The sequence below is a fragment of the Colias eurytheme genome, chromosome 19 (genome assembly GCF_061535395.1).
Source record: "Colias eurytheme isolate Ceu_HAF_F1 chromosome 19, ilColEury1 Martin Lab GWU primary, whole genome shotgun sequence".
NCBI classification, from domain to species: Eukaryota; Metazoa; Arthropoda; class Insecta; order Lepidoptera; family Pieridae; genus Colias; species Colias eurytheme.
Genome location: NC_142998.1, coordinates 3976995 through 3994239, shown reverse-complemented (window position 1 = coordinate 3994239; position 17245 = coordinate 3976995). Strand labels below are relative to the sequence as shown.

Below are 17245 nucleotides of genomic sequence, written 5' to 3'. Positions count from 1 at the left end.
TATAGCATGTTTTCTGTACATTCAAATGTGTCAATCAACTATGCTAATCTCAAATCCCAGGTCGGATTGAAAAGCTGCACTTCTATGACTACTCGTATTTCACTAAATATATATGGAAGTACTAAAATACCCAATAATAAGAGGATCAACAAAAAACTGTTTACGAATCACAGGTTCTTTTATTCCGATAACTAAAAAGAAATGCAAAGAGTTTTTCACTTTACACTCCGTTAACGTCTAGGTCTACACATATGGATAACTTTACGAGAAAAAATTAATGATTACAAAAAACGTTACACATTAAACATTTCCTATAAGTCTTATGAGTCTCTCGTTACCACTTGCATTCAGAACAATAATAGCACTTATCAATACACATACAATATGAATACGTTCCACAGTCATACACGACACAGTATTATACAAACTGCGCTCAATAAAACGTAATGGAATCGAATACTATTCGTCACTTTCCGATTGAGTGTAGAGTTCATGGGCGATAGTAACACGTTAGTCTTATGTGCTGTGCGACGGCTACGCTTAGCCGTCCTCCTTTGGCGGTGTGAACCATCCTGGAATAACAAACGCTATGTTAATTATATCATTTAATTTTTGAATTGGTAAATTATATGAGTTGATAATAAGCAAAAAAACTATAAAAGTAGTCGTAGTAACAATCGATAATATGAGATTTAGGAAGTGACAAACTCGTAACAAAACCTTTGTTTTTATCTGATGCGCGCGGGCGAGGCTGTTCTGCGACTGCGACACGACTTTAGTCGCGCCTGTTGACTTCAGTCGCAATTGTAACTCACCGTTCTTCTCGTGTATCTGCACTAGGCACTTGAAGCTCTGCTGCGCGCGGGCGAGGCTGTACTGCGACTGCGACACGACTTTAGTCGCGCCGAACTGGATCCGCGCCTTGCCCTTGACTAAAGTAGCGGCTATCTGCATGATAACCGCCTCCACGGTGTACGCGGACGACCAGCCCTGTTTCGTTAACAGCTCCATGCATATCGCGCCGCCGACTAGCACGTAGCCTCCTGGAATTATAAAAAATAAATAAGTATTTTGACGTGACAACGTCTTATAGTTCGATAGCGCCGGCTGCACGCACGAAAAAACATGACTCATGCGGCGTTACCTCGCTCTGAGGCGTTCCATGTAAGGCTTGAAGTGCCAGCGAGAGCGCGGAACGAGTGAAAAGAAGCACAATCGGACGTTGTCACGTTCAACTATCGTCAGTAAACCGACTTTACAGACAATCAATTTTTTTAATACATATATGTAATTCTTAGCTAAAATAATGTATTAATGAACTCTTTCAACGGTTTTTTGGTAACTAATGTGTAGTGTTGATATGAACAAACACGTAGCGGTAAGCTATCAGAGCATCAGTATCAAATACATGTAGGCCAAAGTAACATGTTTAAATTTATTTTAATCAATCCACACAACTCATCCCACAACTATCTATACGTAAATATTTGTTAATTAACAGTTCCATCCTAAGTAAACATTCATTCATTCATAAAGTTTGACCTTAAAACGAAATCTTACCAGATATAATCGGGTACACGACCCTTACAAAGGGTGGCTCAAACGGATATGTCTCCTTGAACATGATATTGAGTAATATCGAGTCCTTTCCCTCCTTCTCCTTGAGAACTAGCAGATCATTGTGTAATGGACTATCCGGATCCACCGACCTTAGTCTAATATTCCATTCGTATAGTGAATCGTTTACCAACTCTGGAAATTTTAAACAGTCAAAAAATTAATAAACTAGGTGATTAGATATTTTGCTTAAGTTTTATAGCATAAGTTGACACAAATATTTTTCTATAAATAATTTTTATTTATCTTTTATGAACAATAATTACTAATATTCAACATTCTCACAGGTTATGGATAAATTACAATTTTAATTATATCAGCTCTGGTATATGAATATGGTTTATATTTATCAAATGTTTATTTATCCAATGTGTATGTGCTTAAAACACATAAACAGTTCCCACCAAAACAGTAAGAAATTAATAACATTAAATGCAAACCCATCTCACCTATAGAGTACATATTATTCTTAAACGAGTGTGAACGGTATATATCCCTGAGCTCCTTCATCAGCCGATCAGTCGCTTGTAAGCTCCCCGACACGCTCCCCGATAGATAGTCCTGCCGTTGGTTCTGTCTGAGCCGCTCGAGTGTCGCCAAGTGTTCTGTTTCCATGTCATCCTGGAAAATATCAAGTTTTTATTAATATTTTAGTTATTGATTAAAAATATGAAAAATTTATTCAAGAAATATTGAAGTATTCATCCCAGAAATCTGTTATTCTATTATCTGCCTTTTACAATTAAAGTAAAAAAATAACATCAAATTTCAAATTCAAATTTATTTATTAAACATACATACTTAAATACAATTACAATTTATTACAATATACAATTAATATTCATGTAAAAGTATATAAATAAAAAAGGCTACTAAAACAATTTATACAAGCCAATGTTTCCCTAGCTAGGTTACTGGGCAACCTGTGTCTAAATCTATATATGTATTTATATAAAAGAAAGTCGTGTTAGTTACACTCTTATGTATAACTCAAGCTTAGAACCCAATTAATCCCTCAGTCCCGGAATCACAGACACAATAGAAAATCTATTGTGTCGCGGCCCGATCGGGCCGCTCGGTGGTCAATGGGTTAAAACAAATTTATTCTATCTAATACCTACTTATGACTTAAATAAACATTCTTAATTACCTATTACAATTCTACATAAAAATAAATACATAGTTGAAAACATTTCACAACCACTACCAACCTTATTGCTTCTACCAGCATCGTCAACCATCTCTAGTGGCAAGTCATCCTCCCCCTCCGATTCGTCCTCCTCGGCGGCCATTTCCTCGTCCTCCTCCGTGCCAGACTCCGCCCCATTTGATGTTACACTTGGTACTCTGCAATTTTTTATTAATTATGTACTTGTAAATATTTTAGAAAAAAAGACGGATTTTAAACGCGATTTATTCATTATACACTGCTATACTGCTTTCCGAATCGGTGGTAAATGTTAAAAATACTTATGTAATGACGATTCGAAAGTGCTACTGGTAACGCCAATATAATTAAAATAGTAAATGTAGAAATTAAACGTTTATTGTTTGTGGTGTGTTCCTTCATCCTTCCCTACATACGAGCACAACCAATCATCGCGTGGTCACTAACCACGTGACACGTCCAATAAGACGTGAACGCGACGTTCGTGTCGCTGCAGGCAGTCGAGTTCGCTCCGTTCCTTCGCGAGGTTCGGGACTCAACCACCGCCGGAGAGCTTCTACGAGGCTCTCTAGATCTCAGGCATTGTGCTTTTGTAACACCACTGGGGTATCCCGTGCCCCGGCCCTTGGTCGCGCTCACCGCCGCGTGTGTGTTTGTGTGGAGTGTGGGACTGGACGCCGTTCTTGCCCGCCGCGAGCTGGAGGACCCTGACCGCGTGGCGGCGCGTGTGTTCTGGACGCTACTCCCTCCGACGAGGTATGTGCTGTATGATCCTGTCTATCCCTCTTTGCTAACACCACGTAGATCTGAATACAGTCCACTTTCATATCGAGAAATATATTTACGTATATTTTTATATTGGCGCGACCATTGAGTGGTCCTTCGAGCCGGATAATACCTGATGATTCCACCGCCCTTATTAGGATACTCATTGTGTAGGACCTAATAAGCGATTAGTAGTATCTTCAATGTGAAATACTATTTAATATACCGCATATAATAGAACGACAATGCGTCTTCTACTATTCATATAAAATATATTTTAAACCCGCCCTTATTAGGATACTCATTGTAGGCCCTAATAAGCGATTTAATAGTACATTCATTGTAAAATAACAGACTGTAATATACCGCATAGATCGACATTGCGTCATCTATTATTTTTTGCTTAAAATATATTTTATTCCGCCCATAACATTAAGTTACGCGTATATTATTATTAAAATAGTTAATTAAAACTATATTCATATCGTTTATCCGCAGTTATAACGCTAAAATCATTATAAATCGAACATATTTCATCATATTTATTTACCCGCTACCCGCGCTCGAAATTTATAACGTTATCTAGGTCATTCCGCGATCCGCTGTTATAATCCGACCATATTGAAAATTCATACTCGGTTCATATTACGCTTGCGTCGCTGACCTACTTTATTTAGTCGTATTACTTGTTATTGTAACTTGTATTGTAACATTCTCTGTTTGAATATATACTTTTGTTATAAAAAATGCCGCCTAAGAAAATGACTAAGTTACCTGATAGTGACGCTTCGGATGTTAATGATTCGGAAGATATAAATGATTCGCAGTTATCCATGTTATTAGCTAAACGCGAAGTTATATTCGAAATGGTGCAACAAATGTATGATTTGTCTTTAAACGTTCATAACAACGCCTCGCTTATGGAAAGTTTCCTTGACGAGTCCGCGCAGATAGAATCATTACGTGAAAGATTTGAAAAGTGTTTAGACGAATACAATACTCGCTTATTATTATTAACACCTACCGCGAAACCTGATTATAAAAGCCTCGTTGCATTCGAGTCTTTATATAGCAGAGTTATAAGAATTAAATCGCAATATTCGCAACCAAGTCCGTCACACGGAGATATTAATAATTTGCATAAAAATAGGCCTAAATTACCGCCTATCGAATTAGTACCATTTTCGGGTGATATTCGCTCATTTCCGCTGTTTCTTTCGAATTTTGAATCAGTTGTTCATAACAATCCCGGCCTTACAGATGCCGAGCGTTTATATTATTTACTAGGTAAATTAACGGGGAAGGCCACAACTGTTATAGCTGGTATAACCCCCTCCGCTGAAAATTATAATTTAATTTTACAAACTTTAAAAAATAAATATGATGATAAACGTATGTTGGTTTCCGCGTATTTAAATCAAATGTTTGATTTTAAACCTTTGCATTCTCCATCCGCAACAAACTTTGATTTATTTACTGATAACTTTATCAGCGCAGTGCGCGCCTTACAAAATATAAAGTTAGATAATATTACAGATTTAATGATTGTTCATATCGCGTTGAAGAAGTTAGACTCAGATACTGTTCGCGCTTTCGAGACTAAGTTTGGTAGTGAAATGCCTACTTTTGATAATTTAGTTCAATTTATTCAAACTCGTGCGAAGGTATTAGAACGCATTCATCCTTCCACAAATTCGGGAATAAATAAACCGCCTCGAAAGTATAATAATTATAACCGCAGTTCAAATAATATCTCGTCTGCTCCGCCTAAGTATCAGTCTTGCGTAACAACCGCTGATTCCGCATATAGTTGTCTTTGTACAAATATTACGCATCAACATTTATTTAAATGTTCGAGTTTTCATAAAATGAGTCCGCAGGAACGTTTGAAATACGTAAAGGATAGAAACGCGTGTATAAATTGTCTCAGTATAAAACATCGCGTTTCTAGTTGTTCGTCTAATTTTAATTGCCGCATTTGTAAATTAAAACATCATACAATGTTACATTTGAAACGCGAATCTTCTATTCCCGCGCCTGCGTCTCACCCCCCGCCGCGCAGCACACCGCCGTTGCCTGCGCCGTCACCGCCGTCGGGCGAGTGCGTCCGCTCCGACATTGCGCTATGTACCGCTAGCTATACAGCTGATACTGATAACGCATTTCAATGCAACGCGCCCGCGAATAAACAATGTACTATTTTATTATCAACCGCTGAAGTCGTAGCTTATAATTGTAAAGGCGAACGGCTTGTTATTCGCGCGCTTTTAGATTCCGCTTCGCAAAGTCACTTCATTACGAATGAATGTTGTGAACGTTTAGGTATTAAACCGCAGAAAACCGAACGTACTATTATTAAGGGGTTCGGTGGTTCAGAAAAAATTATAAATAGTAATTCCGTAAATATACAATTTTATTCGCGTCTTGACAACAACATATCTTTTAATATTTCTCCGCTAGTTGTTGATCATGTTACGGATTTACTACCTACCGCTGTTATAGACACTTCTGTCTTATCGCATATTTCGCATTTACCGCTCGCAGATGAGAGTTTTGGTACGCCAAATAAAATCGATTTATTAATCGGTGCTTCTCTGTTCCCTCATCTGCTTCTCCCCGACGTAGTTCATGCATCTCGTGACTCGTCGGCGCCCGCTGCATTGCGCACGGTGTTAGGCTATGTAATAATGGGTTCAGTACCCACCATACCTAACATACATAAACCGCCCTTGACGTGTTGTCACGTTCAAGAGACCGCCGCTATTGACTCATTAGTCAGGCGTTTCTGGGAGCTCGAGGAGCTTCCTACCGCACCGCCCGTTCAACATCCCGATGATGTTGAATGTGAAGAATATTATAAATTAACTACAACCCGCGATCCCGTGAGTGGCAGATATATTGTTTCGCTTCCATTTAAGGATGATTTCTACACTCTCGGTGACTCATTTAATATTGCCCGCAAGCGTTTCATGTGCCTCGAAAGAAAGCTACAGGCTTCACCTAAATTAAGGTTGGCATATGATGACGTCATAAAAGATTATCTAACGAAAAATTATATTTCACCCGCGCCTCCGTATGATCCGCGTGACCTTACACCTATTTACATTATACCGCATCACGCTGTTCTGCGCGAGGATAAATCGTCGACTAAGCTGCGCATGGTTTTAGATGCTAGCATGCCAACTTCTGGAAGCCAGCGTTCGTTGAATGACCTTCTGCATGTTGGGCCGAATTTACAAGGCAATTTGTTTACAATAATTTTAGGTTTTCGTCTCCACGCGATTGCCATGGCCGCCGATTGCCGCCAACAGTTTCTGCAGATATTCGTGCGTGAGTTTGATCGTCGTTTTCAATGTTTTTTATATCGTTTCAGCCCGCAGGATCCGCTGCTTCTTTATCAATTTAACCAAGTTTGCTTCGGCATCAAGTCTAGTCCTTATCATGCACTGCGCACGGTAAGACAGCTCGTAGAAGATGACGGCGCGAAATATCCGCTCGCGAGTGGCATTGCGTCTTCCTCGTTGTATATGGATGATATCGCCTTCTCTATTCCCACGGAATGTGAAGCAGTTTCCGCGTCGCAGCAGCTCATCGATTTGTTTAAGGGAGCTCAGTGGGATCTAGTAAAGTGGAACAGTAATAGTAAAAATGTGTTAGATAATCTTCCCGCTTCGCACAAACTTTTACCCTCCGCGGTGGAGTTTGATAAGACCGTGAAATTACTTGGTCTGCATTGGTCTACTGTTCATAATTGTTTTTATTTTAAAATTACCGCATCCGCCGATGTGATGTGCACTAAGCACTCCATCTTGTCAATTGCCGCCCGCCTGTGGGACATGATGGGCTTCGTTGCTCCCACAGTCGTGTATAACATCCCATCAGATAGTTTCTACCATGTTTCTGGTATTGAAAATCCCGCTGTCATTTTTTCGCGTGGCATTACGCCACAAAATCTCGTACCGCACCCTCTGTGGTTCCACGGACCCCAGTGAGCTCGTTCGGACCCATCTGATTGGCCTCTTAGGAGTCTCGATGGTGAGTCTATTGCAGACATTCCCGAACGAAAATTATTAGCGCACACTGTGTGCCCGCCTATAAAGCATTGCGCTTTATACGATACCGCCCTTCGCGTCTCGGCGCGTCGTGTATTTTATATTTATAGGTTCCTTATATTATTACCCCGCCGCGGTGTTATGATGACCGTAGAGGAACCTAATTTCGCTGAGAATAAAATTATTCCCGCCCTGCAAAATAAATATTTTGCAGAGGAGTATTATAATATACTCTTTTATAAATTTTATTCGCAGGCTTTCAACCGCTTGAGGCCTTTTATTCGCAACAGACTTATCCTCATCGGACGTCTAAGCGATTCCGCCCTGGAATATGCACATAAGCATCCAGTGATACTACCGCGCAATGATCAAATAATTATCATGATCATTGATTATTATCAGATTAAATATTTTATGAATATTATAACGCATTTGTTTCGTGTTATTTTAATTACCGCGCTTTTATTAGCTTTACCCGCGCCGCAAGTCAAATCTGATCACGTCAGTTTACTTGATAGGCATTCGCTACTGGACAAGTTAGTCCAGTCGTTTTGGAAACGTTGGAGATTGCAATACTTACACGGTTTGCAGGTTAGGCAGATATGGAATATGCCTTCCACACCTAATACTCCTGGAACGGTCGTGGTTGTGATAAATTATAATACACCGCCCCTAACCTGGCGTTTAGCCATCGTAGAGAAAGTACATCCTTCAAAGGACGACGTCGCGCGCGTTTGTACAGTTAGAACCGCCAAGGGAACTTACCTTCGCCCGGTCGTTCGTTTATGTCCGCTTCCAAGACAATAGTTATATCGCATTAGTATATTACCGCAGTTAGTTAAGTTTAATTTTAAGTTTGCACCGCTTTCGTTTATAATTTCTTAGTTATAATACCGCCGTGACTTTAGGAATTTTTTATACCCCGCTCGCTTTACGCGATCCTAGAGTCATAGAATTTGTTAGTTATATTTCCGCCGTGACTTTTAGGATTTTTTATTATCCCGCTCGCATTTTGCGCTCCTAGAGCTATAGAACTTGTTATTTATATTACCGCCGTGGCTCTTAGGACTTTTATCAACCCGCGCGCATTATGCGATCCTAGAGTCATTAGTTTTTCGCTGTATCTTATGATTGGTTTTAAATGGTGACCCATTTAGGGCGGGTGGATATGGTAACGCCAATATAATTAAAATAGTAAATGTAGAAATTAAACGTTTATTGTTTGTGGTGTGTTCCTTCATCCTTCCCTACATACGAGCACAACCAATCATCGCGTGGTCACTAACCACGTGACACGTCCAATAAGACGTGAACGCGACGTTCGTGTCGCTGCAGGCAGTCGAGTTCGCTCCGTTCCTTCGCGAGGTTCGGGACTCAACCACCGCCGGAGAGCTTCTACGAGGCTCTCTAGATCTCAGGCATTGTGCTTTTGTAACACCACTGGGGTATCCCGTGCCCCGGCCCTTGGTCGCGCTCACCGCCGCGTGTGTGTTTGTGTGGAGTGTGGGACTGGACGCCGTTCTTGCCCGCCGCGAGCTGGAGGACCCTGACCGCGTGGCGGCGCGTGTGTTCTGGACGCTACTCCCTCCGACGAGGTATGTGCTGTATGATCCTGTCTATCCCTCTTTGCTAACACCACGTAGATCTGAATACAGTCCACTTTCATATCGAGAAATATATTTACGTATATTTTTATATTGGCGCGACCAGCTACTAAATAGTAGTCTAATTGAATAAATGAATGTTTGAGTTTGAGTTTGAGTTTATATTATTAACCCTTAAATCAAACACCAGAAAATACTGAAACTTAACTTATTTGATAACTTATAAAAAACTACAATATCAATAAAGTTCGAAAGCATAAACTAATAAAATTAAATTTTGCAGCATGTGAATAGTCACAGGAAACTTGTATAATTTTGATATCAAATTTATTGTTCTTCAATCTTTTAATGAGTAAAGATAGAGAATAAAGACAATCCATATTATACATATAAAATACAATTAAATAAACTAAACATAAATGTTTTAGTTTTTCTCTTCAAAAACAGCAATATCATTCTGCCCCCCTAGTCAAGTGGCTTTCTGTTAGCGTAGCGTTCAATAGAATAGACTACGAATGTATGAGATTGACGTAGGCTGTAGATACGTTTATCTACAGCCTACGTCAATCTCAGATGTTATTTACACAAATAGTTAAAACGCGAGTGAATGAATTCGAATAAAATGAAACATAATACAATAACAGAGGTTATAGCAAATAGGTATATGTTTTTTAATAGCATTATTAACAAAACCTACAACTATTTATTCACTAAAAATAAATCTTACTACAATTCTTACAGTACAGTACAAACGGAAGGAATTACCGATCAATGAATATTAATATTTAATGTAAACACGATCAACGTACGGAAATAAAATTGCGCAGTGCACTATCGATTATCGGGTGTTATGTGGCGAGCGAACAATAGTTATTTACGCTCGATAAAAAGGTGAAAAAACGCGTTTATCCATGTAAACTGAAGTTGCAGAACTTTTTTGCATACTACAATGGCTATTCTAATGACTGAGGCCAAGCGCGCACCACGATTTTAATTTTTGCGACACGATTTCAAAATCGCGCTGTAGAAAATCGCAGAGAGTACGGTGCGCGCACAGCGATAATTTAATAGTGATCATTACTCACTTTCATCATGGATTTTGTACAAGTTGCTTGTCTTTATTTACGACTTCGGAGGATAAGAAGAAAAAAAAAAAGAAAATTCGTCAATATTGGACTCATCCTTTTACAGCAGATAGAATTGTCCAAGGTTTCTTTTATCAGAAATACAATGAACTTCCATGTATGGATATCCATATTCATTGTATTTCTGATATGGATGTATCCCAAAAAATTCTTTGGCTATTATAGAATGAAAATTCCGCCAAAAGGCTGCCCTTTGTGCTTTTTTATTATTTTTTATTATTGTAAGATTTATGTATATTTTGTTTCTTGCACAATAAAGTGTTAAATAAATAAATAAATAAATAAATAAATAAATAAATAAATAAATAAATAAATAGAAACTTTTGACAGATTACTGAGTTTATGTTTACCAAACAGTACCTATACCACTACGATGTTTACTGTTGGACAGACGAAACACAAGTGAAGTGCCGGCCGGGCCCGAGTGTGCGATTTTATTATCGCAGTGCGCGCGGTACCATACAATTTCATATTCTGCATTTCATTTTCGCGACAATCGCGTCGCGAGCAGTCGCAGCAAAATGTGACAAAACACAATTTTAAAATCGCTGCGATTATCTAATCGCATGTGCGCGCATTGTCATAGTAACTCATACGTTGTATTTCTCGCTCTAGCTAGCTCTAAGAGCTAGCGCGCACCACGACTTTATGCAGCGTGATTATTTTATCGCAGAAATACAACGTATGAGTTACTATGACAATGCGCGCACATGCGAATAAATAATCGCAGCGATTTTAAAATTGTGATTTGTCACATTTTGCTGCGACTGCTCGCGACGCGATTGTCGCGAAAATGAAATGCAGGATATGAAATTGTATGGTACCGCGCGCACTGCGATCATAAAATCGCACACTCTGGCCCGGCCGGCACTTCACTTGTGTTTCGTCTGTCCAACAGTAAACATCATAGTGTTATAGGTATTGTTTGGTAAACATAAACTCAGTAATCTGTCAAAAGTTTGAATTTATTTATTTAACACTTTATTGTGCAAGAAACAAAATATACATAAAGGTTACAATAATAAAAAAAAATAATAAAAAAGCAAAAAGGGTGGCCTTTTGGCGGAATTTTCATTCTATAATAGCCAAAGAATTTTTTGGGATACATCCATATCGGAAATATACAGGGTGTCCCAAAAAGTAGTGATGAACGGAAGCTGGGAGGTAGAGGACCTAGAGAGCTATCCGAATCACCCCCATGTATGTTATGCGATTTTTCGTATTTTCGGAGTTATGACATTTTTTTCAATTTTTCATCTATCGCTGAGTACGATGAGATTTTTATTTATGGTGACGTGACTTATTGCGCTAGATGCTTGATTTTTTTTTGTGTGGTAAGCTGAAAGATAGGCCAATTCAGTATGGTAACATTTACTATCGTTAGATCTTCGAATGGAATAAAAAAAGAATTAAATGCCAAGAAAGATAAAATTACCCAGTATGTTCACAACTTCAAGGGCCCATAAAAAAATAAAATCACATAAAAAAAGTTTTCCATTTGGCTTTTAAAAACTCGCTCTATCTATCAGGTAGCTACCCTAAAAATTTCATTTTATTATTCAGAAGGCTTCAATCGAAAAATTGAAATCTAAATGTGGTAAGTGCAAAAATTTTATTAACATGATGATCATTAAAACCAAATTAAAACCCATAAATAGGTGTTTAATTACCAGAAATTTTTAAAATAACCCCGCTGTTGCTCAATGCAAGTGCGACATCACCGTAAAAAGTTGTCTTTTAAATGTCTGAATGCCCTTTTATCATTTTTAATGGTTTCTTCTGCTACTATGAATTTCCGGGTTATTTCGTCCAAATTGTAGCATTCTCTCAAGTAGCCGAGGTCTTTTTAGTATCCCCATTGAAACAAATCAATGGGGTTTAGGTCGAGGGACCGTGCAGGCCAGGCTTTAAGGCAGGCGTCACCAGCGCATGCGCAGGCTGCAACGACCAATCCATCTTTCAGGGTATCTTTGCCCTTTAGCCTGGCCTCGACGGTCCCCGGACATAAACCCTATTGATTTTTTTCCGTGGGGATACTACAAAGACGAGAGACTGCCACAATTTGAACGAAATAACCTGGAAATTCATAGTAGCAGAAGAAACCATTAAAAATGATAAAAGGGCATTCAGACATTTAAAAGACAACTTTTTACGGTGATGTCGCACTTGCACTGAGCAATAGCGGGGTCATTTTAAAAATTTCTGGTAATTAAACACCTTGTTATTGGTTTTAATTTGTTTTTATTAATCATCATGTTAATTCAATTTTTGCACTTACCTCATTTAGATTTCAATTTTTCGATTGAAGCCTTCTGAATAATAAAATGAAATTTTCAGGGTAGCTACCTGATAGATAAAGCAAGTTTTTAAAAGCCAAATGGAAAACTTTTTTTATGTGATTTTATTTTTTTACGGGCCCTTGAAGTGGAGAACATACTGGGTAATTTTATCTTTCTTGGCATTTTAATTCTTTTTTTTATTCCATTCAAAGATCTAACGATAGTAAATGTTACCATACTGAATTGGCCTATCTTTCAGCTTAGCACACAAAAAAAATCAAGCACCTTCCGCAATAATTGACGTCACCATGAGTGAAAATATCACCGTACTCGGCGATAGGTGAAAAATTGAAAAAAACGTCATAACTCCGAAAATACGAAAAATCGCATAACATACATGGGGGTGATTCGGATAGCCCTTTAGGTCCTCTACCTCCCAGCTTCCGTTCATCACTACTTTTTGGGACACCCTGTATACCATACATGGAAGTTCATTGTATTTCTGATAAAAGAAACCTTTGACAATTTTATCTGCTGTAAAAGGATGAGTCTAATATTGACGAATTTTCTTTTTTTTTTCTTCTTATCCTCCGAAGTAGTAAATAAAGACAAGCAACTTGTACGAAATCCATGATGAAAGTGAGCAATGATCACTATTAAATTATCGCTGTGCGCGCACCGTACTCTCTGCGATTTTCTACAGCGCGATATTGAAATCGTGTCGCAAAAATTAAAATCGTGGTGCGCGCTTGGCCTAACTGAAAGTGCCAATTGAATAATGTATGGCTAATTTTGCACATTTTTTTTAACATGTTTGTAGGTACAATAGAGGGATTAAGAGAGATAGCCAGCATTCATTACCTATGTTTACAACGAGAAAATTATTTTATATAGAAACAAAATATTAAAATTGATTTAACATCTTGTAAAATGTAGTGCTTGTTTCTTATGTTTCCATTTTTATAATTGTTAACTTAACATAAGTATTTTAATCTCCGCATGTCTGCTATTTGTTATAAAAACCCCAAAGTTAAGAAGGTTAAAATTAGTTTACAAGCATGGCATAAGATGAGACATTAAAAAAATTTGAAGTGAAATCTGTAGGACCAATAAGCACTACATGCAACTAATATTTATCTGTGCACCAATAAAATTGTTATTAATATTATTAAAGTTATTTACATTTCAATTTCTCATTTTATAATTCACGAAAGTGTTATTTGCATTTAAATTTCATATTGTTTGACAAACCTCTGATGGGGCGCAGGGTGGAGGGGCAGAGAGAGCGAGTCCAAATCTGGAGGCTCCGGCACACCGTGTAACTTGCATAGCTCTCTCAATAATATACCCACCTATAAATTATTTCATCTTGTTTATTATTTAGCGTAATTTGCTAAGTTAACTATAAAAAAATTATATACAATGAGGAATGCTATAAAATATTGTGTGCATAAATAAATGTACATATTTGGAAATGTCGTAATAAAATAATAGTTGTATTTACATTGTTTTCTTTTTTTATAAAATATTTTATACTCCTCACTGACTTATAATCATTTATAAAACAATTATTCGTATAATATATTATTTTCAGCAACTACACTAAGGGCCGATTTTTCAATGCCCAGATAAACAGCTAGATAGACTTTATTCTTCAGTTAACAAAATATTCAATTTTTCAATAGACGAATAGGACTTATCTATCGAATAACTACGTTATTTGAGGAATAAATCTATTTGCCGCTCCAACGGCCAGATAGCGCGCTATTCGACTGTTAGGCGTTTGAGTTGACAACTGACGCGTCAAATTTGAGATATTTTCGTATGTCATAACATAGAGCGTAGAATTATTAACAATTAAACCTCTTTCTATATAATTATTATCAATTAAAATCATATTGAAATTGATGTTTTTGATAGTACTGATGACCATGCCATTGAAAATTTGCCGAACGCTGCCTTTAAGTATGTCGTTTCCATCGTAAAATATATAAATTGAAACACAAATTTAACCAAACTCTTTACTCGAATCAAAACAACAATCAACAATCATAGAAGACAAGTGCACTCCTGACGTGAGTCATAATGACGGTTGTGGACAAATTTCAAGATTTGACTCTATCCCGCTCTAACCTGACTAATTTAATATGTTTGTTTCGCCACTCCGAGAGCAGTGCTGCCAATATGGAAATATTTGGTCAGATAGTTATTCATCAAATAAATCACGATTGAAAAATAGGCGAGCCGTAATGAGTTAGATAAATAATTGAATAAATCTATTCGAGGGGTAGTTATTAGACTGTTTATCTCGCGATTGAAAAATCGGCCCTAAAACAAATAAGCCATTTAACTTTAATGTTAAAAACTTCAATTTTAAATTTATACAGTACCTTCATAAGGACCTGAATTAACCATCTTACCTGATTTATAACATGATTATCTCTCCCCTGTGTGTTACTCAGAATCTGCACAGCGTTTGTCACTATTGGATCTTCACTGTCCGCGAACCATACTGGTGGAGTATTTGGGTATGTCTCCTGAAAAAAGAATAATTACAATAGTATAGAGAGAATAATTATATGTAATAGTAATATTTAATCATAATACTGCATAACTCAGGCCCTGGAATCACAGAAACAATAGAAAATCTATTGTGTCGTGGACCAATCGGGCCGTTCGGGGCCCAATGGGTTAAAATTTTCAACTTCAAGTAAAAATTGTCAAGTAAAAAGTCTCTGTAAAAATTGATCTTACAAATTTACTAAAGATATTATTAGCGCTGTAAAAAAATCATCTTTCAATTGATTTGAGACTGAACAATTTATTCTTTGTTGAATGGAAAATATTATAAAAATTGGGATAGATTTAATTTACTTCACACACTGTTCATTAACATTATAATACTATTGTATTATAATACTGTTTGCATGAAAATGTACTGTGACTCAAATTAAAGATTTCAAGCTTCATTTGATTTAAATTTGGATGAGTAATGTTTATATACACATTGATTATAATATATGTATTGAGATTTGAAATTGTGGCTATGTAATGTTTTGTCAATAAATAAGTATGAAAATGTACAGTATGACATATATTAATTATTGATTATTGTATAATGAAGAATTTTTGTCATAAATGGTTATATTTGTTATTGTAAGTAACTTTTCAAGTTTATTAAAATATACCTACTACATAAACACTAACAAACTAACTAGGTACATGTTGAAAGTTCAACACTTCATATTTTGTTTTGAGATACCTACATAATAAAACTTTTTAACTATTCAATTAATTAATTGTTGATGTATAGTTTATGTTTCTAAAATACAATATGGTCATTATAATGAAAATATTTCCACATTCATATTAAATATATTTCTTTATAATAAAATAATCATTAAATACACATTTTTTTACAGAAACAAAATTAAGAAAAGGTATTTTTTTAAACTATTTAAAATATACATAACAACATGTAATAAAACAAAATTTTATATTCTATAGAATATACAATACTTAACTTTCTATACCCTTAGTTCACAGATTCTTTCAATCTGAACAATACAAAAAGAATTAGGTACAATGCTGACAAAAAACAGGTAGAAAACATGACTAAGTTGCTTTGTCCCAAAATTCTCGCATCAATACCGTTATTCAAACCAAATAGTGCTTACCCTCAATAAACGTAGCTGTAACTAGTTACAAACACTAAGACCAGCGCACTGAAACCTGAATGATCGATACAATGATTCGTCATGGGCTCGTAAATCTCTATCATGTTGAAATGTGTTGCGATCGAAACCTGCGCGCACTGCACCAAACTAATTGCATCACTAATCTTGAATAAACATACACGATTGAAACTACTTGTTAAACACACGTGAATAAACGTTTTAAATAATCACTTCCGTAAATCTTTTGTTGACAGCCCTGCCCTCATAAACAACGACCCTTTGTCACAAAGGTAATCAATAAACCTGTTCATCAATAATAAAATATGAAGTGCGTACATTCTAAGACAAAATAAAACTGATACAACTAATACTTACTGTGATATTTGCGTGTATCTCATATTTCTTTCCATTTCTGCCAACGAATCTGCAGGTCAGTTCGTCGACACTAGCTGACATTATCTGAAACCGCTCATGATTTTTTGGAAACACTTGTTCTAGAGTCTTAATTTCTAACTTAAGTGTATTTAAGCAAGCCATTAGTGTATTGAAACACTAATTGTATTAAAATAAATAACTAAACACCACTTTAGAATACATAGGAGCTGTTTTACGTTCTCTCCTGAACAAGCAAAATGGCGGAACGCAATGGCGGATTCAAACTAAAAATCATAATATCGACGATAGAGGGCATTGATGCGGTATAAATTATAAAGACGCGTTTTAACTGTATGACAGCACAGAAAAACTTTATTTAAAAATGTATATAGAATAACTAGGTATATTTTAATTTTTAATAAACTAAGATGATACTAATTAAAACATTGAACTTGTTAACTAGAACTCATTAGTAAAATATGCGAAAGGGGAATTTTAACATACAATTATTTATGATAATATGAATAAATTTCTAAAACTTGAACAGTGCTCTAACTTGAGCT

The 17245-nt window shown here is 36.6% G+C and overlaps 1 protein-coding gene across 1 annotated transcript; it reads right to left on the bottom strand.

Annotated features, from left to right (window-relative positions):
- Positions 1-159: 159 nt before the first annotated feature.
- Positions 160-16953, bottom strand: LOC149900104 (ubiquitin-conjugating enzyme E2 Q2). Its single transcript, XM_090113408.1, has 8 exons — positions 16683-16953; positions 15051-15167; positions 13882-13982; positions 2829-2964; positions 2067-2238; positions 1561-1752; positions 816-1043; positions 160-572 (listed from the first exon to the last, which is right to left on the bottom strand). Exons 1-8 carry the CDS (start codon positions 16842-16844, stop codon positions 541-543), a joined length of 1140 nt encoding a protein of 379 aa, XP_089969534.1. The 5' UTR covers positions 16845-16953; the 3' UTR covers positions 160-540.
- Positions 16954-17245: the final 292 nt, after the last annotated feature.

Bases quoted from the DNA above. Each gene is read 5' to 3' on its own strand.
- LOC149900104 (XM_090113408.1), bottom strand. From the start codon at position 16,844: ATGGCTTGCTTAAATACACTTAAGTTAGAAATTAAGACTCTAGAACAA. The intron at 15,168-16,682 runs GTAAGTATTAGT...TTCTTTTTTCAG, and splicing joins AGATACACGCAAATATCACA to GAGACATACCCAAATACTCC. The intron at 1,044-1,560 runs GTAAGATTTCGT...TTATAATTCCAG, and splicing joins CGTGTACCCGATTATATCTG to GAGGCTACGTGCTAGTCGGC.